Consider the following 25907-nt stretch of genomic DNA (forward strand, 5'->3'; position numbering starts at 1 on the left):
AATGACTAATAGATGGAAGGACTTACGCAGACACTCATTGGCCTCACGGGCATTGGCCCTCTGCCACGGCCGGTCATAGTGAAAGGGCTTACAGCGGTCACATTCTGGTCCTTCTGTGTTGTGTTTGCAGTCACACACCAGTTTGCCTTCCTTGTCTTTCAAACAGCGTGAGGCATGTCCGTTGCATTTGCACCTCCCTCCCACCTGGAAATCTCCCACTGCATAGAAATAAGTTGGCAGCGTCGATGTAACTGCCATGGGATCATCATCCCTCCCTCCGCTGTTGCTGCCAGCTCCCAGCGCCAGCTCCCGGGGAAGCTGGGGCCGGTTGAAGACCACACGGATATCGGTGACTGTCACCCAGTCCTGAAGAACTGGGCTGTTGTCAAAGTCTTTACCAGAGGGCCGTCCATCCAGAGTGCTGAAAGCAATGAGTCCTCCAGAGAGTGGGTAGAGGTCAGTATGGCCATCTGTGCATAGAGCCTCCTGCTCGTTCTGCTTGGTAATGGTTGCCTTGTTGGGCCGATTGTACATACGCCGGCACTGTGAAGAGTAGAACTGGTAGGGCATCCAGGTTTTACCGTAGTCCATGCTCTTGTATATGGCCAGGGACTCAGGTCGTGGTGAACAGAACTGCAGGCTGACATAGGTGATTTCAAACTTTTTACCCAATGAAAGGGTGAGAGTCACATTGTACGGGGAAATGTTCAGATTCTCCGACTGCCAGCAGGTGAGGTTGTGGGCTGAGTTCAGGTCTGTGAGGTAGGAAGCCGGGTGTGCACGACGAGGGTCAGCCGCATCACAGATTTGACATGTGCGTACGGAAGGCCGATCATCGCCCCGCTCCACCACACTACAGGAACGGGACGGAGGCCGGCCACAGATGCTGGACACCATCACCTCTTTACCAAAGGCAGCATTGATGAACTCTGGGATACAGCGGCGGGCTGCACCTGTGTCATCATAGCAAGGGTCCGGAGGGGTCTGCTGCCCTGCGAAGGGGTTGGTGGCACTATGGGTGGAAAACGAGCACACGAGGAGGTACAGGCCCAACAGGTACCTCCAGAGTCCCCTCATCCTGTTTGTGAATGTGTATCTATGTTTGTGCACTGATCAGTCTTTGTGAGTATGTGTGTATGTAAACCCAAGTGTCTATGGATGTAAATGTGAGTGTCGTTTTTTCGCAGATGTGTGTATAATTGTGCGTCAGTGGAAGGAGAGTGTCCGAGCTTAGTGACCCTTCACTTCAGACTGACCAGAGCCCTTCCTGCAAGAGAGAGAAATAAACAGAAAGGTCAGTGTCATTGACATGTTTTTACCATAATAGGATATAAGATAGAAAAATGACGGCAATTGAACTCTACTGTATAAGAATGTTTGTTTGCATCTTCAAAAACCAAATTACATTTGCACTTATAGAGGAAATTAATTTGGACCTTTTGTATAATAACGAGAGTATTTTCATCGAGTCAAAGCCTTCCAAAAGGACAAGACAGTTAGATGGGAGGCCCAAGAGAAAGGATGTGACCATTTAAAGAGAGACATTAGCGGCTGCGAGTGACTGCACCCTGAATTTCAATGCAGGCCTCTCATTCAGTATTTCCATTCAGGTCAAAACTGGGCAAGCCTTCTGGTCATGCTTGAGCAGCATGGCAGAAGTCACCCTATAATCCCCGGTGATGCTGCAAAGCAGTGGACCGTGTGTGACCCTGTCAAACGTCTGCTCTGAGAGCTGCTCTTGAAAAAAAAAAATGAAAAAAAAAGGAAGCTATTTTATATATGAGGACAAGGCTCTAGGTTTGAGCTCTTACTTATGTTTTGGAGGAATTTAACAGGAAATCGACTACTGCAGCACTATTGTCGCACAGTGCTGACCTTAGAGAAGACAGCGTTGTATCCACTCACTGAACCAGAAGATTTAAAAAAAAAAAAAATCTTAGATAGAGGATTATACTCTGTATTAGAAGACCTGATCCTATGAGACTCCATTCAAGCCTTTCTTAATCTCTGGGTCAACATGGGCACCTGGATGACATCATTGATGCGATCACAGCAAGACGAGGGGCCTCTCGGTCCCAAAGAGAGAAAGGCTGAGGAGAAAATGCTTTGGGGCAAAGACAAAAACAGAGAAAGAGAAGTGGATGGCCTGAGGCTTTTCCTTCCATAATCCCCCTTATACATCCCTGGGTGTCAAATGAGCCCGATTTCAAAACAGACAGCTGTGGGGTTGAGAAGGTACCCCAACCCTCTCTGCAAGGTATTTATTAAATCACAATGAATCCCACCCACCTCCTCCTACCCTCACTCTCCTTACACTACAGCATCCCTCTTCATCTTGGTAGAACAAAAGGCCGCCTCTGTATCCACTTCAGTCAAGAGGGGAAGGCAGACAGACAGATTTAAGCAGAGTCGGAAAAACAAAAGTTTCGTTCTTTTCTTGCGTGAGGGGTCCAAAGCTAGCAAACCCCCAGAAGGAGACCAGTGGCCTGGTAAATAGGACCACTCTTCTGTGCTCAAGTGCTTAAACCCAACCATTTGGTCTCTCCTCAAGCGTAGTTTGGGTATTAAAGAAAAAGAGTGTGAGGGAATTACTTAGAGCACAAAGACAGTGAGGAAGAAAGCTACATGTACAACTGCTTCTTATTTGAGTCATACAAAGTGGGAGGAAGCTATAGTTTTAAATCTATATTCATAATTCTTCCCTGCTTAATTTTGAACTATACATATGATTAGAGAGATAAATAAATGTTATCTGTTGTACCGTGCCCTGAAGTACCCACTCAAAGAAACTAAGCTTTTTTTTAAAAATCACTTCTGTTACAATATTCAACATATGAAAAATGGATTGCAGAGAATGGGCCTGCTCATAAATGATTGGAGTGTGTCTGGGCCTTAGTAGGACAGATAAGGACATGGATCAATGGCATATGTCTGAGGACAAGGAGGTTAAAGTGGGCACGCTGGCAGGAGTTCATCAGCCAAGGCACTCCATCAGGAGGCTGGCCGTGGTAAATCTGGCAGGCCTGACACCCACTGAGACACACGGAGAGGGGCGGCTGATAGAATTAGCAACTCATTAGCATCCAGGCCCAGCTTCTATCAGCAGCTTGCTCATCTGAAAAAAGAGATAGTGGGGAGGCTCTGAGAGAGACGGGGTGGCGGGAGAAAAAGTGGGGAAGAAGGGATAGAAATTATGAGAGGTGAGGGAGGAAAGAAAAAGAAAACGGATGGAAACAGAGTGAATTGTTCAAACTTAAGTTTTGAGGGAGTGAAAGGAAGTAAGAAAATGGTATAAGAAATGCAGCTGTACAGACACTAACAAGTGACTAAAAACAGAGGACAAACAGGCACATGGAACGAAGAGTTTCAGTGGGCAAGAAGGAGAAGATGGACCACACGAGGAAACAGCAAGGGGCACGACATTGATGAAGCAGAAATGACTCGAGGGAGGGAGAGCGAGGACAGAGATGAATGTCAGCAGTAGGAGAGAGAGGGAAAGTGACAGAGATGGAGGGAGGAGGTTGAAGGAAGGACATGAAAAAATGAGAGAGGGAGAGATGGAGGGAGAAACAGAGGGGGAGACAGATTAAGGTGGAGGACTGCATTGGTCTGTGTCTGGACTTTGGATGACTAAATATGGTGCGGTCCGTGTGCTGCCGGGCCTGCTGGGAGATTCTTCCCGGGTCTGGTGCTGTCAGGCGCGTCTGGCAGATGAGCGTGTAGGTTAAACAGAGAGAGAACAGCGACAAGGCTGTTTAATTCCACTCTGTGTGCCCTCTGAAATAGATGCTAGCCTGTGTTAACAATTCTCCGAGACAAGTCCGACAACTCACTGCACTGTGGGAGAAAAATCTGTTCTTTATTTAAAGCTGAAGACTCATTCTATATCGCCATTAAAAGTGCAAAAATAGGAGCCAATTCCACAAGCCTCTCTGAATCTATAAGCTCTGCCAGGATGTCAGCACAGCAGTGTAGCTGGCTGACCTTTGAAATACTAAGAATCTGTTTCAGCATTTAAATTCTCTGCTCTCAGCATTGACAGTGTGTTTAACAAGCCACAAGTTTTCCCTAAGTGGAGGCAGACATTGTCTTTCATTAAATGTGGTAGAAGTAGCAACAGCTGCGGGCCCACGAATCTGTGTCGCCGAAGAAGACAGCGACGCATCACACGGAAACGCCGGGTTACAGTTGCAACATTTTCAGGAATCTACCGAGGAGAGGTCGAAGCTTTCAGACGACAAAGGTATTTACATTTTTGATGTAAATAACTATTTTCTATATTGTTTATTGAGGGTTTCAGCAGAAAGCGCTTCCTTGCAAGGAGTTCGATGAGGGGATCAATACAATTCCCACGTCTGTACAGTAATAATGAAGTTACCACTACAAGTTCTGCTTAGCTTACAGTATAGCACAAGACTGAAAAAGTGGGATACAGCTTCCTTGTCATTATTCAAATGCAACATTTCCACAAGCTCACAAATGAACACATTCTGTCTCGTTACAGAGTGATATTGATCTTCATGTCACAGCAGCATGAACAGGTTAACTATTCCTTTAATAACTCAAGCGTTAACCTGTTATATTACCTTCCAGTTGATTTTATTTTTGGTAGGTGATTCTGTTTACATTTCACTCACTGATTGTGCCTTTAAAGTTGGATCTGACCCTAGCACTCAAACCTATACCACCCCGTGGTATATAAAAGATCCTGTGGCATGCTGAGCCATTTCCAAGTGAACGGCCGCTCGGAGTGAAGTGATAAATACAAACTGCACGGCCAATTCATCGCTGCAACATTCCTCTGTGAATTAATGGCCAGGAAATGTACTTGTGCCGACGTGCTATAGTCCCCGGTTTTAAATAATTTGCCCATTAGTATTATGAACACAGTATATGAATGGATGAAAAACTAAGGGGCTTTTAGAGTGGAAGTCTCCCCCACATAAGAAGTTGCACTTTACCACAAAGACTTCTCAGGCCATTTGGCAATCGCAGCAGATTCAATGGTTTCAATCAAACGTGACAGCCCAATTAGAGATGGTGGATGATGGAGGACAAAGGGAAGGTAAATTAGATTAAAAAGAGGTGGGTGAGGAACAGAGACAGGGAGGAAGACAGGCAGAGAGAGAGAAAGACAGGAACAGGAAGATGACAGGGTGGTCTGTGGTTTCAGCAGAGACATTCCGGGGAACGTTTTTTCAGCTTCTCCCTGTCACCGGGAGATCATCCCATGTTGAGCTGTCTCTCTTTCAAGCGTGGGCGCCTCTGTCAGAGTTCACAGATTAGGAAAACAGAAGTTGCTGAGAGGCTTTATTTGGCTTGGGTGTAGAGGAGGGCGCCGGGGGAGGTGAGGATAGGAGAGGGACAGCTGAGCCACTTTGTATCCCAAGTGGGAGCCTTTCAAGCTGCTCTAGAGAGTTGGCGTGGTGGCCACTCGGACCGGGAGTGAATGGTGGTCCTCTGGGTTGCTTCTCTCGGATGACAGCAAGCTGAGGCCCCAACTGGTGCCCTGCTGTCCCTCCAGCCTGCTGTACAGTAATCCCTGGTGGGGTTATTAGCGGCTGCCCAGAACCATGGAGGACTTTTTGAATATGCTAACAACAGGGCCACCTCCATTCTCATTAACATCACGGGAAGATCCATCGTATGAAAACAAAAGAACAGTGAGAGCAGCAAAAAAGAGTCAGAAAATCCAGTCAGTACATAGATTCCACACGATGTGATGCTACTTAGCAGAAGGCGAAGGGGAGGAGGAGCAGGGAGGGCCAAGGGCAGGAGGGGGTCAACTCTCACAGCTGAGGGCGTCATTAACAGGAGGATCACTGACACATTTTTTAATCCTGCTTATGTCTACTGAGAAGCTCTATCAGTGTCTCTGGAAAATTTTATTTAAAAAAAATCGCTTTTTGCTTCATCCCTGTATTGTTATATCAAGAGCAAACTGCTCCACCTGAGCTAGTTGCTATACAACAGCAATATTCTGATAACACCACAGAAGTTCAGAAGTGACGTGAGGGTTAAGACGAAGATTCAAACAGTATCACAATCATATAAAAGAAATTGTGTCTGCCTCTTTTCCATCTCTGCGTCTGACAGTGAGAGACACTGTGCGGAGAAACACTGAACGCCCAGCGGAGGAATGCAGCAGCTTCTGTGGCCCAGCCCACACGGCTGGACCATGAGTCCGACAGCAGTTCTTCACGTCAACAGAACCTGATCTGGAACCAAACAGGAGGAGAGAAGACAGACAGCGCAAGGTGGAATATGAGGTCAGGCTGGTTCTCACAGATTCACAGACGGGACGTTGTGCTAAAGCAACAAATCTTTGTACTTATGGACATAGAAAAGCTGGGGGGGGGGTGCTGAGAGGACAAGTTGTGGTGTATTTCTGTCAATGAAGTGCTCTGAGAGATGAGTGTGTTTGGTGAGAAAAGGGGAGGTGTAGTAAGGGAAAGCAACATGAGCGGGGAGAAAGTTCTAGGCAACTGTGACTCACTAGACTCAAGGTTAAACAGGGTTAATTTGTGAGAAACAGATTAGACAGAAACGCATTCATAAGAATGGTTCTGTTTCATTTTTACAAAGATGCTATGTCCCAACCCATCCAAACGATATTGTGTTTTCTCCTACAATAAGAAACTGCAGTAGCTTATGTTTTTATTAATAGATCAAATAAAATAATGTGCAATGAATGAATGTAAAAATGTGGTTTATCAGACAGATTTCTGCTAAAGATCATTTTAAAAACAATGAACACTTTTGTTAGTTATAAAATAATGAGTTCTAAGAATCAGTAACAAAATTGAATTTGTTGAACTTAAGTGATACAGTATAATATTTGGGTTTGCAACATAATCGTGCCTTTGTAAAACACAAACTCCAAGTCAATAATCATATAAGAATCCATTTAATTTGAGTCACATCTGAGACATTATTATTTGGGTGTCACTGAAAGTAACAGTGAGCCAGTGTGTTCTCCAAAACAGTGGCATCTTTGCTAAAAATCAAAGCAGGGGTAGAAGCTACCACAGAGATCGCACAAGGTTTCAGTCCTGTATAAATATTTCACAATTTAAAAATGTTGCCTTGGATTTTTAACTGACAAGAGCGATGGATTTGGGAGCAAAGGGACAACAGTTCAGAAAAAAATGAATAGCCTCCTATGTCAAGCTGTGATACGTTTTGATATACAAGAAATATTGTGCAATCAAGATGCGCCTGAGAAAGAGATGACACCCACAACCCTGCAACGCCGGGCAGAGCCCGATTCCTCCTTAAAGTCTGTTACTGGACGAGGAACACGCAGCACGTTTACAGAAATGATAAAGACATGCAAGAAAAAATGCTGAGAGTTTAAAGTTCCCAAATTGTTTTCTGCGTATGTGGGTGGACTGAGGGCTCCTTGATTGAACATTTCCCATGGACCTGAGCATAACCCTGACCACAGCTTTGCAGCAGTGTGGTTGGACAGCGGTAGTCGGGGTGAGGCAGGCGAGGTGTTCCTGGATATGAGAGGAAGTAGCTCGTTTAGAGGGATGGAAGGGTTTAAAGAGAGGAGAGGTGAGCACTCCTTCAAAGCCCTTTGAAGGCTGGCTGCGGTAGGCAGAGCCGCGGTTTTCCCAAAAAGCCCCCCTAACAGGAAAACAGTCTGTTTTTTTTCCATTGCACAAGAGAAACCTCTACCCCACAGCCAAAAAGCACGGACCTGCTTTGAACTCACGGGGGGAAAAAAAAACCAAAATCATTTTATTAAGTGCTTGGAATACTCGCACGGTTGCGTACATTACACTTAAACACTCGTTGCTGACGGACAAACACATGCTCGCTGGATGCCTGATTCACAATGCGCCCGCACATTGTGAAGGATGCCAAAGCTTGTGACTCATCAGACAACTCCCTTTCCCCTTTCCTTGTTACTCTCCTCCCTATCTCTCAACTCCCCTCTGCTCACTCTCTCTCAACACCAGTGTTAGCTAGTGACCTTTGCTTGGAGGTCAGAGATCAATTGGCTCCCAGTGAAAAAGGGGAACAAACCTCAATAACTGTTGGTTTGACAGACGTTAAAACAACGAGTCCTCCGAATTAAACAGCAAATGTGTTGTTTGTCCCTGTGGAGCACACAAGCAACACACAGAATCGTGTTCTGAAATGACGCCTTTTGTCAGCAGGCCAGCATCATCTGCCTGTGCCTTTTCAAAATCATAGATGAATCTGTAGTGTGACAACATACGGTTAAGGTTTGTTTCGGTTTAGGCAAAAAGCCCAATTTGCTACGTTCAGGGTATGATCATGGTTTAGGTTAAAATAAGCACTTGGTTAGAGTGAGCGGACAGTCGTCATCATGGTTGCGATAATAAACCCGTGGTTAAGGTTAAAGGCCACAATTTCTGTCATGTTTTGTTTTTTTTCCGTTGAATGTCGGTTTGAGATTGGAAGCAAACTTCAATTGCTCAATGTTTTGTTGACCCGTCCCTTCACACTGAGCTCTGCACAAATCGTCACTCTATTACAACCAAGTGGCAACCCAAGGTGACGTCACCCATTGGTTTGTCTGCTGCTGTTTTAAAGCCTCTACTTTGGCATCCTGGCCAGCGCCATTTTGTTTTTTTGAAACCAGAAGTAACCATATTTGGAGGAAAGAGGAGGAGGTGTCTGACTGACAGCTCGAGGCCAGCTACACCTGCACCTATTGGACCGTACTAGCTGTCAATGACACGGTACCAATGTCCCAATGCAAACCGTGGTTTATTGTCTATTTTACTCTGAATGGGACCATAATTTAAAAAATGCACATGATGCTGTGTTGAAGACTTTAAACTGGCGGTTGAGTCATTTTCTCACAGACTTCTGTACAATCCGACTTCTTTTTGCAACCAGTGGAGTCGCCCTCTGCTGGTCAGCCAAGAGAATACATGTTTCAGACACTTACAAATCGGTTTCGCTTTGCAGACCCGGAGTCTACGTCCAATTTGATATGCAGTCTAGGATTACAACATCACCTTACTGTCCGATAAATACTTCAGCTGCTAGGGGACTTTGCAACTTGAATTTAAAAATATCACGTTTCGGGTCCCTTGCTGGCATGACTGACACCGTCGTATATTTTGGAGGACACTCTCCGTTCACAGGTTAGCATGGCAGCAGAGAGCTGGCCCACTTTAGGGCAACAGCTTGCTATTTTAAGAGTTTTCCCTCAGCGATGAACAGATGAGCTAGCGGCTCACATACATGCTTGTCATGACACCATAGCCAAAGATGCACCCGGTGTGTTGTAAACAACAGACAGGAAGTAAATTATTGTAGCGCCAGTGTAGAAATCAGCTGTTTGCCCATCACACCTGAGAACTTTTGAGTTCGCAATCGACACAAAAGGACAATGACTATTTGTCCATCGCAGTCAATGAGTGATAGGTACTGAGCGGGCACAGGAACACACATGCAGACCTCACACACACACACACACCTCTGCATCTGGAGGAAATGTGTGGCTGACACATGCAGGCCTGGCAGGGTGCAGCAAGATGCAGGATGAAGCATGTGAATGTTTGCCCCTCGATCCTCTTCCCACAGTGAGAGACATCTTGGGTGTCACAGCGACGAATGACGGGTATTTTAACAGGAAAGGTAAACACACACACACACACACACACACAATTACACAATTCTTCACTCAACGACAAAAACGCACAGCTACTTAGTGGTAAGACAGCATTTCAACATCATTCTTCCACCTGAAGCGAAGACATCGAGCGTGTGAATGTGTTACTGTGTTATGTGGGTACTTTATCACACCACCTCAATCTTCAGTCGGATATGAAAAAGCACGTCTTGCATGGGTTGTTTATACGTGTAATTGGATGTCAGAGCCAAATATGGTGCCTCCTGACAAACAGCTGTGTGATACCAGGTGGTCATCCTGATATTTGAGTTCTGTGGCTGCTCTATCAGGGCCACTGATGAGCTGCGCTCATTTCTTTTAATGGGCTTGAATAGTTTGTTCAAAATGACAAAAGCTTGACTCAATGATGGGATGGACGGTTACGCCCAACAAAAACAGCCGAGGAAGGACAGACAGAAAGAGAGATCTATAGCATTACTTTGCCCTGTCAAACTCTTGAAGCCGTAGAAGAAAAACACAGCAGGAGAGTGTTGACTTTACTTGCTCAGGTGGACAGAGCCAAGAGTCCCGAGGAATCGGTGCTTTTCAAAGCAGATGAAAATGATCTGCCGATATGTTTCTGCAGCTTTTCTCCATCTCCATCCACCTTTTCCTCTGGGGTTCAGAAATACCACACACACGCACACACACACACACACATAGGAGTGAGAAAAAAAATCTACACTATGTTGCTTTGGATTAGCTTCCACATCATGTGCCTTCAGCAGCTCCTGGCTCTACCCCCCTCACTGTTACTTGTGGAAGGAGGGTGTGATGCAATTAAATAATGATGATTAATTTGCACAAACAGGGGAAGGGTCAGCGGTGCTCCACATGAGCAGCACCTCGCTTCAACACACACACACACACACACACACACACACACACACAAATTCAACTCAAACACTTCCCCCCAGCTTTAAACCTGGTGGTTCATATCCTCTCTGACCTTGGAAAAAACAGAGGATTCCGAGGCCGTCCGCGTGCACTGATTCCAGTCGTTTGCAGTGAGTGAGAAGTAGGTCAAGTGGCTGACACTGTTTCAGTGCATACTCTAAGTCTATTGAAGCAGTTAAGATAAGCAGTCTGTGTGGGACTCTTGCTTTCACTTCCATGCTTGTTGCTGCTTGAGATTGGAGAGTAGATGCTCTTACAGAGGGTGGAGCTCATTATTTTTTTTTTGTCAAAGCTATTGTTTACTGTACCACCTTGCCCACGATGGACTTCAGTGCCAAATCAACCCCATAATATAATCACTTTACTCTTAGGACACTACTCGAAACATTGTTCTTGTGCTTCTCTCTTTTAACCTTTCAGTCCTCAGTAGCCCCAATGAAAAAAAAATCATGTTTTTTGGACTTGGCACGGTGCTGCATTTAAAAAGTTGTTGTGACTTATTAACAACAGACAAAAATATTTGCCAATAAGATTTTTTTAGTTTTTTTCTCCACACAAATGTTTTGCATCTGGCGGCGTCAAAGCGAAAAGGGAAAATATTAGAAGTGACAAACGCATTGGGAGACTTGGCGAGGGCAGCGCCGAGGAAGACGGGAACCGAGAAGCGCCCTGCTTGCTTTGGCATCTGCACTTGGCTCCGAATCCAAGTCGCTATTAAAGCTCACTGGCTCCGCATAACCCACCTCTTGTACCTCGTATTAAATCCTCGGCGCGGGCTGTTTTTCTTGCTTTTTTCTTGCTTCCCCCCCCCGCTGTGGCCCACGGGCCAGGTGTAAGCCGAGGAGGCTGACACCTGTCTGTGGAGTCCGCAGCTCTGATCCAGCGCGTCCCGGTGAATCCGCGACCCGCGCACCGACGTGCAGCCTCGGGCTGTAATGAAACAGTGACAGCGGCCGGTCTTGGTTCACAGCGAATGGCAGGTAACGCGTGTTTGGAGACGGCCCCGTCTCCAAACACGCGCCGCGAGGGGAACTACTCCCCGACGCGGTGCGTAAAATTGAAATCTGCTCCCCACGAGAACACGGACGCGCCGGTTCTGTGCAAGAAACAGGCTCAGTGACCCGCGGATTGTAAACTTACCCCGGTGTCAAGTGACTGTCGCTGTCTCCGAATTTGGAAAAGACGTCCACTGAGAGAGAGAGGGGTCCACTCCAATTAGCCTTCAGGGTGTCTTCCGTGAGGTATATCGCACTATCCGGATGCGAGATTGTGTCTCGCCTCGCGCACACGCCGCGTTGAATTAATTAAAGATGAGGAAGGAAAGAAAAAAAGCGCCTGTCACACAGTCAAAAGAGTGGGGACACTGCGAGGAGGGGAACCACTGCGCCCATGCGCGCACGAAGCTCAGAGCGACTGAAACGCGTCCGGCACATCCATATGTTGTACAGCGAGCCCTGGGTAGGCTACTCCCCATTAAAATGAAACCCAGATTTCCCCAGCCATGTGTGCGAGACGGAGAGAGGGAGAGGGAGAGAGAAGGAGGGGGAGAGAGAAAGGGGGGGGGGGGGGGGGGGGGGGGGGGGGGGGGGGGGGGGGATCTGAATATACCAAAACCCCACCGTGTTTTCTTAACCTACGTTTCATTTCACCAGCAATTTGGTGATGCGCATAGTCTGTTTTTGTAGCCAAAATAATGCGCAAACGAAAATAACCACTTGATCAAACTATACCACTTGCTTCCAGAACCCCCCCCCCCCCCCCCCCCCTCAAACAACACAACTGGTCTCACTTTTACAACAGATACCTCCGCCGCTTTACGGACCGATTGTTACTCTGCCTCCTGCCCCCAAGTGCCCCGCACAGTCCCGCCGTGTTCACGGGCAGACATATGGAGGTCGTAATGAGAACAACGTTGAACCTGTTGAAGCAGAGTTAGGTCTGCATGGCGGGGCTCCGGGGGCCCGCAGAAACAAGAGGCAGATGCTGAACGTAATAACTTATTAATCCTAATAATAGTGCAGCACATGTTGGGACTAATTAGGGTATATACCTTTCGTGCGTCAAGGCACAAAAACAAATATGGACGTTTTGATTGTGTTATTGATTTATAATGATGAAAGGGGCATCACATTAAATATATCATGGTATTGTGAATAATCTGCGGTGTGTGTGTGTGTGAGAGAGAGTGTGTGTGGGAGAGTGAGTGAGAGAGAGTGTGTGTGGGAGAGAGAGGTTCATGTTGGCACAGAAAACGTTGCCCTAGGCCATGACAGCAGCACATTAACTCATTAACTGTGTTCACATGGCTTTGTGCCCTTCTCTTAGTGGTGACGGTTAAGGAGCAACAGCAAAATGTGGTTTGTCACGATGCATTTTTGCAGTTTCACATCGCCTGCTGTCAGAGGGAGAGTCTGCGTAAAAGCGCACTGGACATGAGGCCTCCCTGGTTCACAGCGACTTTAGAACCAAAAGATCTCATTCCATTGTGGCCAACCGACTTTTATTAGAATCGACGTGTTCAAAGCAATTAACGAACATGAGAGGTGACTTTTGTTGGAGGACACTGATGTGCTCTTTTGGTTTTTTGCCGGATTGTCTCAGCCAATCACATCTGAGCACCAGAGCTACTTATTTTTGTAAATCCGCACATGTTACCCTTGTAAAAAGCAGCCCAGCAGAACTGCGAGGACGGCCGCAATCCGTTTTATTAAAATGATTTTTGTATAATTCCCGTTAAGTTAGAGGCGACAGCCGCGTGTTGCTGTGCGTGTTGTTGCAGGTGCAGCCTGCCCCTGCCCGGTCAGTGCTCGAGCATCACGGCCGATCAAATCCCGAGCGCCTCCTGGCTCCGCTGTAAGCTGATCAACATTCCTCCTGTATTCACGGTACCATCCACTGGGGAGGACAGCCCGGCCCGGCCCGGCCCGGCCCGGCTCGGACCGACCCGGTCGGGCCCGGGACCGGGACCGAGCTTCACTTCGGTGCCTGTTTATTCCAACAATTAATCTCAAACGAAGGCCGTTAAAACGTGCATTCAAACCCGCGGAGAATTGAAAAAATAAGAAGCACGAGCCCCCTCCTCCGCCTGCGCGTGTGCGCGCGTGACACCTCCACCTGCAATCTCCTTCTGATTCATGACGTCAATGAGCAGACTGATACAAAACAAGAATACAAAATGAGATATAAAAATTATATAATAATTTAAAAAAAAAAATAAGCCCCCCCAAAAAGTCATCAAACTCGAGCCATGAAGGACCAACGAAGAGGAAGTGAGAGTATATTGTGCAGTATATGAAATGAACTCCAGCAATCTATAGATTTCTTTTTCATCCTTTAAACTTCCCATCTCTGCACATTTATCTTCCCCCATCTTTATTCATTGCTATTACTCCTTCTGCTCCTCTGGCCCTCTGTGCAAATGTTGTATTCCTTTATTTGTCTAAGACCAGTCCCTCATGTGAAATTCGACTCTTCCTCTAAAATGATTTTCTGGCGTCAGGCTGAACCCCCAAATTATCTTTTCATGGTCTTACACGAAGTCTATATTAGTTTTATAATGACTCTTCATCATCCTGCTCTAATTTGATATATTTGTGTTTTTTTTCATAGTTCCCCGTTCTTTACTTTTATTCCCATTTTCCATGAACTCTGTGAAATACCCCTGTGGCGTGTATAGACCCACGTTTATCTCTCGATTCCCTGTTTTCAATTGGAATGCTCCAGAGACAACTGAGAAAGTAGGCCAGTAAATAAGAACAAAAATAAATAATTGCAGCAGGCTTTTTTAAAAAAAATACATAATTTGGTCCAGCAGAGTTTCTTGGAATTGGACACAACACTGCAAATCTTCAAGTCCGTGACAGGACAGAAAGCTTGAAGATGCTGTCAGGTTTAACCTCCCCCAAGCTGCATGGAGGTTCGGCTGTATCCATCTCCGTGCATTATGCCAGAGAGACGCATTTCTGTGAAATCAAAATTTAAAAGAAAAAGAAGCTCCGCCAGCGAGGCAATAATCTCGGCAGATTATCTCTCTAATTGCTAGGGGGAGAGATTAGAGAGCCCGAGTGACAGAGAGCAAGACTTAACAACCGGCAACACACTCACTCGCTGTGGGATGGGATTCGAGAGGGGAGCTCTCCTCGGTCCGTTGGAGTCGTTGCGATTGGATCAGTCTGCTGATTTGGTCCCAGCGGTCCGTTTATTCAAAGCCCGGGGACTCGGCACCAGGTTCCCTGCGGCGGGAAAATGTCACCCTCCGGCTTTTTCCTCGCTTCAGTTTTTGGCACCCCTGCTGTGGGACCCATGGAGAGATGCTTACCTCGTCCAGAGGAAAGCCCCCCGCCCCCCCAGAGTTCAGTCGTTCAGCGGGAGAAGGCTGCCCTCTTGTGGAGAAATGCATGTAGAGTCAGACTATTCAAATATAGTACAGAGCCTTTATTGCCACCGATACTAAGAATGCTGCTCCTTGTTGGTGCATGAAATCAAAGAGTATTCAAGTAAAAAAAAATTACATTACACACAATGTGTCACAGTTAAAAACAATATAAATACAAACAAACAATCATAAGCAGCGGATTGCGCAGTCCACAGTAGTTGAACAGTTGCACAACCTTGGAGCCACGCTTGGTTTCTACACTAGTCACCGTTTCTCATTTTCTTTCCTTTATTAATTCATTTGAACTGGGACAATGTACTTTGTGAACACTACCGTAAATGCTCCAGATTTAGCCAATAGGCTATAGTATTCATCTGCAGTCCCTGGACAGATGTTACAAAGTCATCCTTGAATGAAAAAGAAATGTATAAAATTGTAATTTCAAGTTTTTCCATTATTTTTCGGCATGCAGAACAATAATGAAGATAAAAGATCATATTTGTGTTAGACACAAGCTGAAGCACATACCGCAGCAGCACAGATCTAACAAGCATGCACAGTCAGTGTATAAAAAACACATTAGTCTGACATGGCAAAACCGCAATAAAAGGCCTAGGGCAGTTAGCAATATAATGACAGGCGACGGCAGTCAACAGATAAATCACAAGATTAAAACTCAGATATTAAATCAAATCCAACCATTCTCCAGCCCTCTAATAAAATACGAGCAAATTTATGACCGAGAACCCCTTTCCACAGAGAAATGTTGTATTTTAAAATAGAAATTATTACACTAATTTGAAAAAAAAACCACCCACCCATCTTCCTCTCTGATGTAATTGGCTCATGGGTGAGTGTGTAAGTTTAGGTACAAAAAGCTTTATGTAATAAGAACTGAGCGCCTAAAACTGAAGTTATCACATCACCCTATCACGGTGTGTGACATCACTGCTGGCCTGGTTCGATCCAACAGTGACAACGGTGATGTCATCACTGCATTGCCGGTGATGTCACCCGCTTTCATTTACTTTGATTTTCACTATCTTTGAACTTCAGAGCCTCTGTGCCTTTTAAAGCACAAATCACTAAAGCGTTTCACCATCTCAGTCTTTACACAGCCGCAACTACGAGTTCTAGTTCATACTTAAATCTTTGATCCTTGATGAAATCATCCAACATGGTTGAAGCTATGAATCCACCAGAAGGCATCTACATCCAAATACAGAAGCCGACGGTTCCAAGGTATGTCTACAGCTGTTGACCACTGCTTACAGCTTGGAAAATATACATTTTGTTAAAGTACTAGTCAAAGGACTCAGTTAGACCATAGGCAAGCAATTCAAATGGAAGGAGACGTTAATCTTATTGTCTGTTTCTGATCATTCTCCTCTGCAGGTACGTGTCCAAGTTCAGACCGACTCTTGAGAGCATGAAGAAGGAGGCACGGAGAACGATGGGGCCAGCAAAAGTAGAGGTGTCAGTCCCAGACAAATACCTCAAAAAGCATTCAAAAGAGCCCAAACTGCCTGAAAGTGAGTATTTCCATAGACAATATGACCAATGCTTGGGTGCGTATTTGAGCAATGGTTGTGTTTTGAACTCATCTGTAGTATCCTCGAAATTCGTCCGTACCAACTGCTCTGGGAAGAAACCAGCTGTTCCTGCGAGGACGGGCAATGCACCTGTGGACATCCAAACCAAGAGGGACCAAGAGAGTACCACGGGAGAATGTACACAGACGACCAAGGTCGCTCCGAAGAAGCCAGAGCCGATCTTTGTGGACACCAGAAAGGGACACAAGCAGCCCATTGAAAATTCAGGACTTGTCCCCAAACACATCAATAAAAAGGTGTTTCCCACAATACAACACACTCAAGAAAAGTTGGAAGAACACATTTTGAACACAACTTAAGACCCATTTAGCCCTATCTTAACCCTGCAGTAGCCAAAATGTATTGCTACTTGCTACATTGCTATTTTCAGACCGACACAACTCTCATTTTCCCGTAGTAGCAAAAATTTGCCCTGATGTCTGCGTTGATGGGTGTGTCTAAAAATGAGGTGTGCTCAGGTAAATCGTTGGCATGTTACTTTGAGAGTGTGGGAAGAGATTGCATGACTGACAGGAAAAAAAAACATGTCTAAGATCTATTGAAAAGTATTTGCATTGGTACTTTGAGGGCATCATCAATAGTATACCATGCGGGTGCACAACACAGATTTTGAAAAGGCCGAATGCTGGATTTAAAAATTGACCATTTCCTGTTTCTATCTGTAGAATTTTGGAGCAGTGCCCGGGTACGTTCTCCAGCGCAATGAAGAAAAGCAGAGGGCTCGGGAGGAGTTCGACAAGTTCCTGAAACAACAGCAGGAGCAGGAAGCCAAGAAAAAATGGACTGACGCAGAGCAAAAAAACATTCTCAAGGTACTGGAAAAGACAATTGTTTTCCTAAAGGTAGGTACCCAACCAACACCACGTCAAACAACACACATTGACAGCCAATGATTTTGACAGTAGAGACGGCAGACCGTGGCTTTGGTGTGTAGCACCCTTAAAGGGACAGTAAGCGATTTTGGAATAAGCTTGTCTCTCTCTTTGTTGCTGTTGTGATTTTACTGCTCTGGCCGGGCTGCGAACCACAATCTCCAGTAAGAGAGACTGGATGCACTAACCACTAGGCCAAAACCGCAGACTGCAGCGTCACCCACTAGAATGTCTTTTAAGGTGTCGACGAGTGATGTTTACCAACTGCATTTCATTTACAGAGCCAGGGCCGTGCCGGAAAAAAGCGCACACACAGAACCGACAGCTAGCGGACTCTGAGGAAATATTCGCTGATTTTTACAAAACATGTACTGCTTTAGAATCGCCTACTGCCCCCTTTAAAAGAGCGGACACCTGGAATGACTGGGGAGCACAGGAAATAAATCATATGATGGAGCAGAGGAAATTAATCATATGATTTCACATATTTCAGTTTTTAGAAAATACTTGTTGACTCATAGTAGGGATATAATGCTGTTCATCTCTCTGTATGGTTCATAGTTACATATATTTATAAAGAGTGTCTTTGAATATGCACATCGATATTAGTCGTGTTATATAACCTGTGGGAATGCCGTTTAGAATATAAAATGCTTGTATCCTCATATATGCACTATCGAGCTGAGTTTATTTTGACACATTCCCATCCCTCTCTCTTGTCTACCATCCAGGGCCTTAAGAGCTGGGAGAAGTCTCACCCTGAGTTCCAGAGCCTCCCGACCATCAGAGACTTGATATCACAGAACAAAAACAGGGAGCGGGTTGACATGGAGATGAAGAAGCTGGAGGACGAAATCAACCTCGTAGAGAGGTTCAAAACCACCTACTTACCCGAACACGAAAACAAAACGCATGGCCTTAGATTTACCCAACTGTTTTTCCTCACCTCCCCTCATTTAAATGTCAAGCGGGTTTAAATAAACCTACCTTGCTCGCTGATCACAACCAAGATGGAATGAGTTAATGGGGAAAAAAAGGGATTCAATCTTTCCTTCTTTTTTTTTTTTTTAAGAGAATGTACAACACAACATCGCATGATGTTACATGCTTTCATTTTCAAAAAAAATAAACAAACCTGCTTTGATTTTCTTTGATTTGCTTTCATTTTCAACAACTTTGAACTTCAAAGCTTTCATGCCTTTTAGCAAAATTCTGTAGAGCATTTCAGCATCTGAAGTCTTTTCACATTCATATCTCAGTCTTTACACGATGTTCACACAGCCACAAATACAAGTTCTAATTCTTAATTTTTAATTTATAACCCTCCATCGGAATTGTCCAACATGGCCGAGGTTATGAATCCACCAGAAGGCATCTACAACCATATACCGAAGCCAACGGTTCCAATCCCAAAACCGCAGAGGTATGTCAATGTCGACAGCTGTTTACACCTTGAACATTTTTAAAGTTTGTTATCTTAGTGAGTTTATTAATCGGGAAGCAGAACACAGTCAGTTAGACCATAATCTGCTTAAGCAGTTAAACTCACTGAATAAATTGCCAAAACATTGGACATGGATAAGAAACTTAAATTAATAGCGTAAGAAATATCCAGCCTTCGCTAATAGTCTGAGCTTTAGCCTCATTTAAGCACTGCAACAGCTAAATGGTGAAGTAATTAATTAGTTGCTAAGGTGCTCTAACAGGTGAAACTCCTGCCTTTAAGTTTTACATATATACATGGGATGTGATATTCTTACTACTGTTCCTTTCTTGAACTTGACTCTAAATTGTGAATTAATGCTATTTATGGTGGACAAGATATTGTAATTGTCGTGTGACAAGGAAGGAAATAATTTTTTATGTATCTGAAATGATTTTGAAATAAAACGTTCATTCTCCTCTACTTTATCTGCAGGTATATGTCCAAGTTCAGGCTGACAGTTGCTCTTGAGGGCATGAATAGCAAAGAGGCAAGGAGAACGATGGGGCCAGCAAAAGTAGAGGTGGCAGTCCCAGACAAATACCTCAAAAAGTATTCAAAAGAGCCCAAACTGCCTCAAAGTGAGTATTTCTATAGACAATATGACCAATGCTTGGGTGCGTATTGGAGCAATGGTTGTGTTTTGTACTCAAATGAATTAACTATTCATATTTATGAATCACAGAATTCTGTGTTCACAGAAACAAAGTCCTCAAAAGTTGTCCATACCAACTGCACTGGGAAAAAACCAGCTGTTCCTGCGAGGCCGGACTATGCACCTGTGGATATCCAAACCAAGAGAGTACCAAGGGAGAATGTACACAGACTACCAAGGTCGCTCCAAAGAAGCCAGAGCCGATCTTTGTGGACACCAGAAAGGGACACAAGCAGCCCATTGAAAAGTCAGGACTTGTCACCGAGCACATCAAGAAAAAAAGGTGATTTCCCACAATACAACACTCAAGAAAAGACACTTGTGTGCTTCAGTCAGTTCCAACAGCAGGTCCCTAATTCACAGATTTAGCCTTGAACATCAGGGAACGATTATATTTAGTACATGGTAGAGCTGAGAAAAATTCCTTTCTTTATTGACAAAATGATCCATCTTGTTTCAATAGCCCACTGTGAACATATTGACCATTATCTGTTTCTATCCGTAGGATTATGAAGCAGTACCTGAGTATGTTCTCCATCGCAATGAAAAAATGCAGAGGGCTTGGGAGGAGCATGGAAAGTTCCTGAAAGACCAGCAGGAGCAGGAGGCCAAGAACAAATTGACTCACGAGGAGCGACAAACCATCCTTCAGGTACTAGAACACACAATTCTTCCCAAAAAGAGCAGACACCTGGAACCTCATCACATTCAAATTAAAGGGGAACATGTTCAACCTAGACAGTGGGTGACATTACTGCTAGCCTGGTTCTATCCAAAGGTGTGATGTCATTAATCCATTGCTGGTGATGTCACCCTCTTTCATTTTCTTTGAGTTTCTTTGATTTTCAACATCTTTGAACTTCAGAGACTTCGTGCCCTTTAGCACAATTCAGTAAAAGGATGTCACCATCTCAGTCTTTTCACATTCACATTTCAGTCTTTACACAGCATTCACACAGCACCAAAACCAAGTTCTAGTTCTTATTTTTTAATCTTTAATCCTGCATTGAAATTATCCAACATGGCAGAATTTATAAATCCAGAAAATATCTACAACCATATACCAAAGCCAAAGGTTCTAATTCAGAAACCGCCGAGGTAAGTTGACAGCTGTGCACAGATTCAAAAAGTAAAGTTTGTTATCTTAGTCTAATGAGTCTAGTGAGCTTAGTTATTAGGGAAGCAGTACATAGTCAGTTTGACCATAAGCTAGTTAAGAAGCAGTTCAAATGTTCTTTAAGTTGCTAAAACATTGGACTTGCACGTCCAATCTGTCGACAATAGTGAGTATGGTGGTGTTACCTGCAGAAGGGGGCAGAGTGGTGACAAAGTCCAAACCTCCCGATGAAGAGAGACTACGACAGGACAGGCAGGGGGCGCAGCAATCCAGCAGGGGCCACCAAAATCTCTCTTTAATGAAATTTAGTGTGTGGTGCCACCACGCAGGCTGGGGGGAGAATAGTCCCGGACTGGGTCTCCTCAATTTTAGGGGCAGAGAGGCGGGAGAGGGCATCAGGCTTCACATTTCCGGAGCCGGAGTGGTAGGTCAGGAAAAACTTCAAACTCCCGAGGAAGAGAGACCAGCAGGCTTGACGAGGGTTCAGCCTCTGGCCTTAGCAGAGATAGGACAGGCTCTTATGATCGGTTTAGACTATGAATGTGTGTTCTGCTCCCTACAGCCAGTGTCTCCACTCTTGTAAGGCCAGAACCATGGCCAACAGCTTTTTTTTCTCCTCTGCTTTGTGTGCAGGTACATGTCCAAGTCCAGGCCAACGGTTGCTCTTGAGACCGTGAAAAACAAGGAGCCAAAGAGAACGATGGGGCCAGCGAAAGTAGAGGTGTCAGCCCCAGACAAATACCTCAAGAAGTATTCACAAGAGCCCAAACTTCCTGAAAGTGAATATTTCTATACACAGTATGACCGATGTTTGGGTGCGCATTTGAGCAATGGTTGTGTTTTGAATTGAATATTCATATTTATATATCTTCGCAGAAACACAGTCCTTGACATTTGTCCGTACCAACTGCGCTGGGAAGAAACCAGATGTTCCTGCGAGGACGGACAATGCACCTGTGGACATCCAAACCAAGAGGGAACAAGAGAGTACCAAGGGAGAATGTACAAAGACGACCAAGGTCGCTCCAAAGAAGCCAGAGCCAATCTTTGTGGACACCAGAAATGGACACAAGCAGCCCATTGAATATTCAGGACTTGTCCCCAAATATATCAAGAAAAAGGTGTTTTCCCAAAATACAACACACAAGAAAAGATAGAAAAACACATTTTGAAGACAACTTGAAACACAATGTCAATTCCAACAGCAGGTCCCTATTTCACAAATTTAGCCTTCAACATCAGGGAGAGATTATATTTAGTACGTGGATGAACCAAGAGAAATTCCTTTCTTTATTGACAAAATGATCCATCGTGTTTCAATAGGCCCACTGTGAACATATTGACCATTATCTGTTTCTATCTATAGGATTATGGAGCAGTACCTGAATATGTTCTCCAGCGCAATGAAGAAATGCAGAGGGCTTGGGAGGAGCATGGAAAGTTCCTGAAAGACCAGCAGGAGCAGGAGGCCAAGAGCAAATTGTCTCACGCAGAGCGACAAACCATCCTTCAGGTACTAGAACAAACTATGTTTTCACAAAAAGAGCAGACACCTGGAACGACGATTCAATATATTTAAATATTTTTGAAAATAATTGTTGACTCCCAGTAGGTCAGGATAAATTGCTCTTCATCTGTCTGTTATGGCCGATCGTTATTTGTACAAATAGAGTCTTGCAGAATATGCAAAGTGAAATTAGATGTGTTAAATACCTCTGGGAATGCTGTTTAGAACATAAAAAGCCTAAAGTCCTGACATATTCATTATCGAGCTGAGTTTATTTTCAACACTGATTTCTGTCTCTCTCTCGTCCACTATCCAGGGCCTTAAGATGAAATGGGCGAAGTTGAACCATGAGTTCCAGGGCCTCCCATTCATCACGGACACACTACATTTGAAAAGGAACAGGGTGCGGGTCGAAATGGAGATGAAGAAGCTGGAGGACGACATCAACCTGATAGAGAGGTTCAAAATCATCTACTTACCCGAAGACTAAGACAATGGTTAAACTTCATTAATTCAGAAAAAAACCTTACAAGAATATGAGGTTAGTCATTATTTTTTATCTCTCAAGCCCATGTGAAGAAATACAGTAGTGAATGACACACAAGTCAGGAGGTGCATAGTCGAACAATGCTCTTCAACCAATCTTCTTCTATTCAACCCCTTTTCAACTGTCTTCAACTTCTCTCTTCCTCTATTCAACTTCTCTTTTCGCAACATTGACACTGCATTGTCACCAGCAATTCCAGTGTCAATGCTAGTTCCTAGTGAATGTTGTGTCAGCATTCATAATATAATTTTCCTGTTCTGATTTTTCTTCTTCTGCCCCTTTTTCAACCAATTGAAAATCAATAAAAAAAAGCTCAATTATGACATTTATGCTATTATTGCTATTTTCTTCACATCAATCTGTTCGAGCCTTCGAAAACCTTCAGCTGTTTGATTTGTATCTACTTCTTCAGATTTTCACCTATTCTGTTACGGTTCAAATTTCACATTCTTTGAATTATGAATAGTTGAATCTAGTCTTCTCAATGCAGCACAGTTGTTATTAATGACATTGATGGTGCTCTTTTCCATTTAGCCAGCAGACACATTAGAACCACTACACTAAACCACTTGAATGAAATGCAGCCATCCTGAATATTATTAGTCACTCACGAGTGTTTGACAAGTCAACATTTTCAGTGGAAAAAATGCTTCTCTTAAGCTCCTTCACACACTGTGCTTCTTGAAGTCATGGGTTTACCCTTTCAACAGCCCCATAAACGTCAATGTTCTCTGTCTGAAGTAGATTCGTTTTTGTTTAACGGGAAGTTATTTGCGGGGTTCCTTGGTGTTGCTTTCTCAACTGTCTTTAATTTCAACAAATCCTAAATGCATTTTTCGCAATATTCTACAATGCATTTCAGTATATTAGCATTCACACTTCTATTCGCTCAGCTGGAAATGCATCTTCTAGTTTACTTCGACCCCTCAGGCATCGCTTTTGTTAGCTTTAAAAACACTTTCAAAACATTTCCACACTATGTTGGATCTGATTCCAACACCTTAATTAAGTCATTAAAATATTAAGACCTTGTTTTCTTTTTTGTTTTTTTACAGCATCTTTGTAAGAACAGATGTAAATGTCTAAATACACTCTGGGAACTTCACGAGGATATAGCCCAATATTTATTAGTGTTTTAACAATGCTTGTCAGCACGCCATGTATTTGTGACATGCAGAGCACAGGCCCTGTTATAGCTCAGTGGGTGACACTATTGACTCGCTTTGACAAAAAAAACGTCAGATAAATGAATGTAACCATGTTCCATACTGAGAATTCAGTGTGGTAGCCCCCACCCAGTGGAACTATCCTGGTAAAGATGCACAATGCCCCATCCCTGGTTACAAAAAATAAAAAATCTCCTTAAAACCCACCTGCTTAAAATAAGGCCTTTGACCATTGGTGTCATCATCCCCAGCTTTTCTACTATTGATTTCCATCTTTTTATATCATTTTCCAGAATCTGAAAACCACATAAATGGCTCCAGACAGATTCCTGGAATTGTAAAAAATTCAAACAACAAACAAAGTAACAAATATTTCCAACCCTTTGTAATCCCTCCCTACATGTCTTTTTGTTAAAATGGGTTCAGTCTCCTACATTGCCACTGACACACAATAACTTGCAACTGATCACGCAAGTGAATAAGATTAATTCCAAAAGCTGAAATCCGTATCTCGCGAAGGCATACAGCAGAAATTTGAGCTGTTGTTTCAGAGGTACCTTCACTGTTTTCGTGGGCTCCTGCTGATGCCTTCAATTCACCACTGAAAACTCTGTGTCAGTAGGAAAGTGAAACTCACTGCAGATCCATATACCTATGGAGAAGGGGGCCAAACACAGGGGGCACATTGGAACCCAACCGACTGATAATTAATTTCCTCTGGTGAAATGGGAAAATGAGGCCAAAAGAAAGAAAGAGGGAGAGAGGAAGAGATAGCGAGAGAGCGACACAGAGAGAGGAAGAGAGAGAGCACTGAGGGCACTTTAAATGACACCGAGGTCTCTGTAAAAATAAACAGCTTGAGCCCCTCTCAGCACACCCCCTGTTTATAGCGACAGTCGCTTGGGGAACCCCGCCTGTTTACTTTCCCTCTGCCGACTCATCTTAAGTCAAGATGGCATGTTGGCGTTATTGTATACATCCTCTCACACACTCACTCATCCAGGGCTCAGCTGCCACTCCACTTCAAAGAGCTGGGGCCTGAGTGGGAACGGAAGAGATATTAATGGGTATAATACCGGCGTGTGTGTGTGCGCAGGCCTACAGTCTCTATGTCTCTCTCTGTGTCACACACACTCACATGTCTTGGGATGTGCGGTATCAGCGTGTCAACATTAAGGAAAGAGAGCTATCAATAGCTCTTCTGCCAGTATTATGGTCCCATCCATCATTTTGACATCACCCCACTGAAGGTGGTCTCTTCCCATCTCGCACTGATGACTCAACCGCAGAGAGTTTTTTAAATGAGGATACCTTGAGGCCACAGCTCGGAATCTGCTGTAACCCAATCTGCACTCCTGAAGACTCGGAGGATGTGTGCCGGCCTCAGTGTGTACGTGTGTGTGCGTGTGTGTGTGTGTGGGGGGGGGGGGGTTACTGTTGACTTGCTGTGAGATTATTTTTGGGTTAGCCGCTTACATTTGACAGCAATGACTGTCCAAGATGATGGGGGGGAAATTGACTTTCCCAGTTGGTGTGTAGTGCATGTGTGATTAACCCACAGAGAAAAAAAGATCGCTTGGAAGTACGTGTGTGTTCTTACATACATGTATGCATGTCTGCTCATTGAGAAGGGGGTTCAGGTAACTCTGGTGGTATTTGGTCCCTTCATTTGTGTGGAATCCAGCATCATTATCCCAAAGTGTTGCCAGCTGGAAGCGCTTGGGAGTTCCCATTTGAACTCTATGTGTGTTCTGAAGATGTAGCGAGAGCGAGAGGGTCGAAAACACTCTAATGAAAGCTCACGTCCTGGTTCTCATTCCGCTTTGACATTCATAAGCAGCCAAATCTGGCACTGTCTTTCCGATTAGCTAATAAATTACACGGCCACAACAATGCCACCCAAGGCTACAGACCTGCTTTATGAATTAGTTGTAATCCAGTGAGCTGGAAGTGGATGATGGTGGTGGTTCAATTCAAGCACACTGATAGTGAATAATGACCAAATCAATCTGTCATC

General features: G+C 44.4%; 3 protein-coding genes across 8 annotated transcripts in view; 2 read left to right on the top strand and 1 right to left on the bottom strand.

The window, feature by feature from the left end:
* The window catches only part of ntn2 (netrin 2), a 44696-nt gene extending 29861 nt beyond the window's left edge, over positions 1 to 14835 (bottom strand). The window contains exons 1-2 of one of the 2 annotated variants that reach the window (XM_035612809.2): positions 14660 to 14835; positions 27 to 1267 (exon numbers count right to left, since the gene is read on the bottom strand). In XM_035612809.2, the coding sequence (XP_035468702.1) occupies positions 27 to 1077 (1051 nt within the window). In that variant the 5' untranslated portion in view covers positions 1078 to 1267; positions 14660 to 14835. Of the gene's footprint in view, positions 1 to 26; positions 1268 to 11695; positions 12058 to 14659 lie in introns of those variants that run through there. The other variant, XM_035612808.2, reaches the window with a different exon arrangement.
* On the top strand, positions 1182 to 18559 carry LOC118287523 (enkurin-like). Of its 3 annotated transcripts, XM_047327642.1 has the most exons (7): positions 1182 to 1294; positions 6097 to 6269; positions 16038 to 16172; positions 16326 to 16462; positions 16541 to 16779; positions 17209 to 17385; positions 18147 to 18559. In XM_047327642.1, exons 3-7 carry the CDS (start codon positions 16093 to 16095, stop codon positions 18390 to 18392), a joined length of 879 nt encoding a protein of 292 aa, XP_047183598.1. In that variant the 5' UTR covers positions 1182 to 1294; positions 6097 to 6269; positions 16038 to 16092; the 3' UTR covers positions 18393 to 18559. The 3 variants fall into 3 exon arrangements, with proteins under 3 accessions (XP_047183598.1, XP_047183599.1, XP_035468704.2); XM_047327643.1 differs by lacking the exons at positions 1182 to 1294; positions 6097 to 6269 and having other exon boundaries at positions 14849 to 16172; XM_035612811.2 differs by lacking the exons at positions 1182 to 1294; positions 6097 to 6269 and having other exon boundaries at positions 17209 to 17355.
* Positions 18560 to 19339: 780 nt separating this feature from the next.
* LOC118287524 (enkurin-like) lies at positions 19340 to 23049 on the top strand. Of its 3 annotated transcripts, none has more exons than XM_047327644.1 (7): positions 19340 to 19479; positions 19584 to 19836; positions 20059 to 20205; positions 21304 to 21449; positions 21547 to 21791; positions 22037 to 22183; positions 22494 to 23049. In XM_047327644.1, the coding sequence occupies exons 4-7, from the start codon at positions 21308 to 21310 to the stop codon at positions 22665 to 22667; spliced, it is 708 nt and encodes a 235-aa protein (XP_047183600.1). In that variant the 5' UTR covers positions 19340 to 19479; positions 19584 to 19836; positions 20059 to 20205; positions 21304 to 21307; the 3' UTR covers positions 22668 to 23049. The 3 variants fall into 3 exon arrangements, with proteins under 3 accessions (XP_047183600.1, XP_047183601.1, XP_035468705.1); XM_047327645.1 differs by having other exon boundaries at positions 19600 to 19836; XM_035612812.2 differs by lacking the exons at positions 19340 to 19479; positions 19584 to 19836; positions 20059 to 20205 and adding an exon at positions 20345 to 20651.
* The last annotated feature ends 2858 nt before the right edge of the window (positions 23050 to 25907 follow it).

The sequence above is a fragment of the Scophthalmus maximus genome, chromosome 16, assembly GCF_022379125.1.
Source record: "Scophthalmus maximus strain ysfricsl-2021 chromosome 16, ASM2237912v1, whole genome shotgun sequence".
NCBI lineage: Eukaryota > Metazoa > Chordata > Actinopteri > Pleuronectiformes > Scophthalmidae > Scophthalmus > Scophthalmus maximus.

Coding starts and splice junctions, on each gene's coding strand:
- LOC118287523 (XM_047327642.1), top strand. CDS start 16,093: ATGAAATCATCCAACATGGTTGAAGCTATGAATCCACCAGAAGGCATC. Junction 16,780..17,208: donor CCAAACACATCAATAAAAAG/GTGTTTCCCACA, acceptor TTCTATCTGTAG/AATTTTGGAGCAGTGCCCGG. Junction 17,386..18,146: donor AGACAATTGTTTTCCTAAAG/GTAGGTACCCAA, acceptor TCTACCATCCAG/GGCCTTAAGAGCTGGGAGAA.
- LOC118287524 (XM_035612812.2), top strand. CDS start 20,575: ATGGCAGAATTTATAAATCCAGAAAATATCTACAACCATATACCAAAG. Junction 21,450..21,546: donor AGAGCCCAAACTTCCTGAAA/GTGAATATTTCT, acceptor ATATCTTCGCAG/AAACACAGTCCTTGACATTT. Junction 21,792..22,036: donor CCAAATATATCAAGAAAAAG/GTGTTTTCCCAA, acceptor TTCTATCTATAG/GATTATGGAGCAGTACCTGA.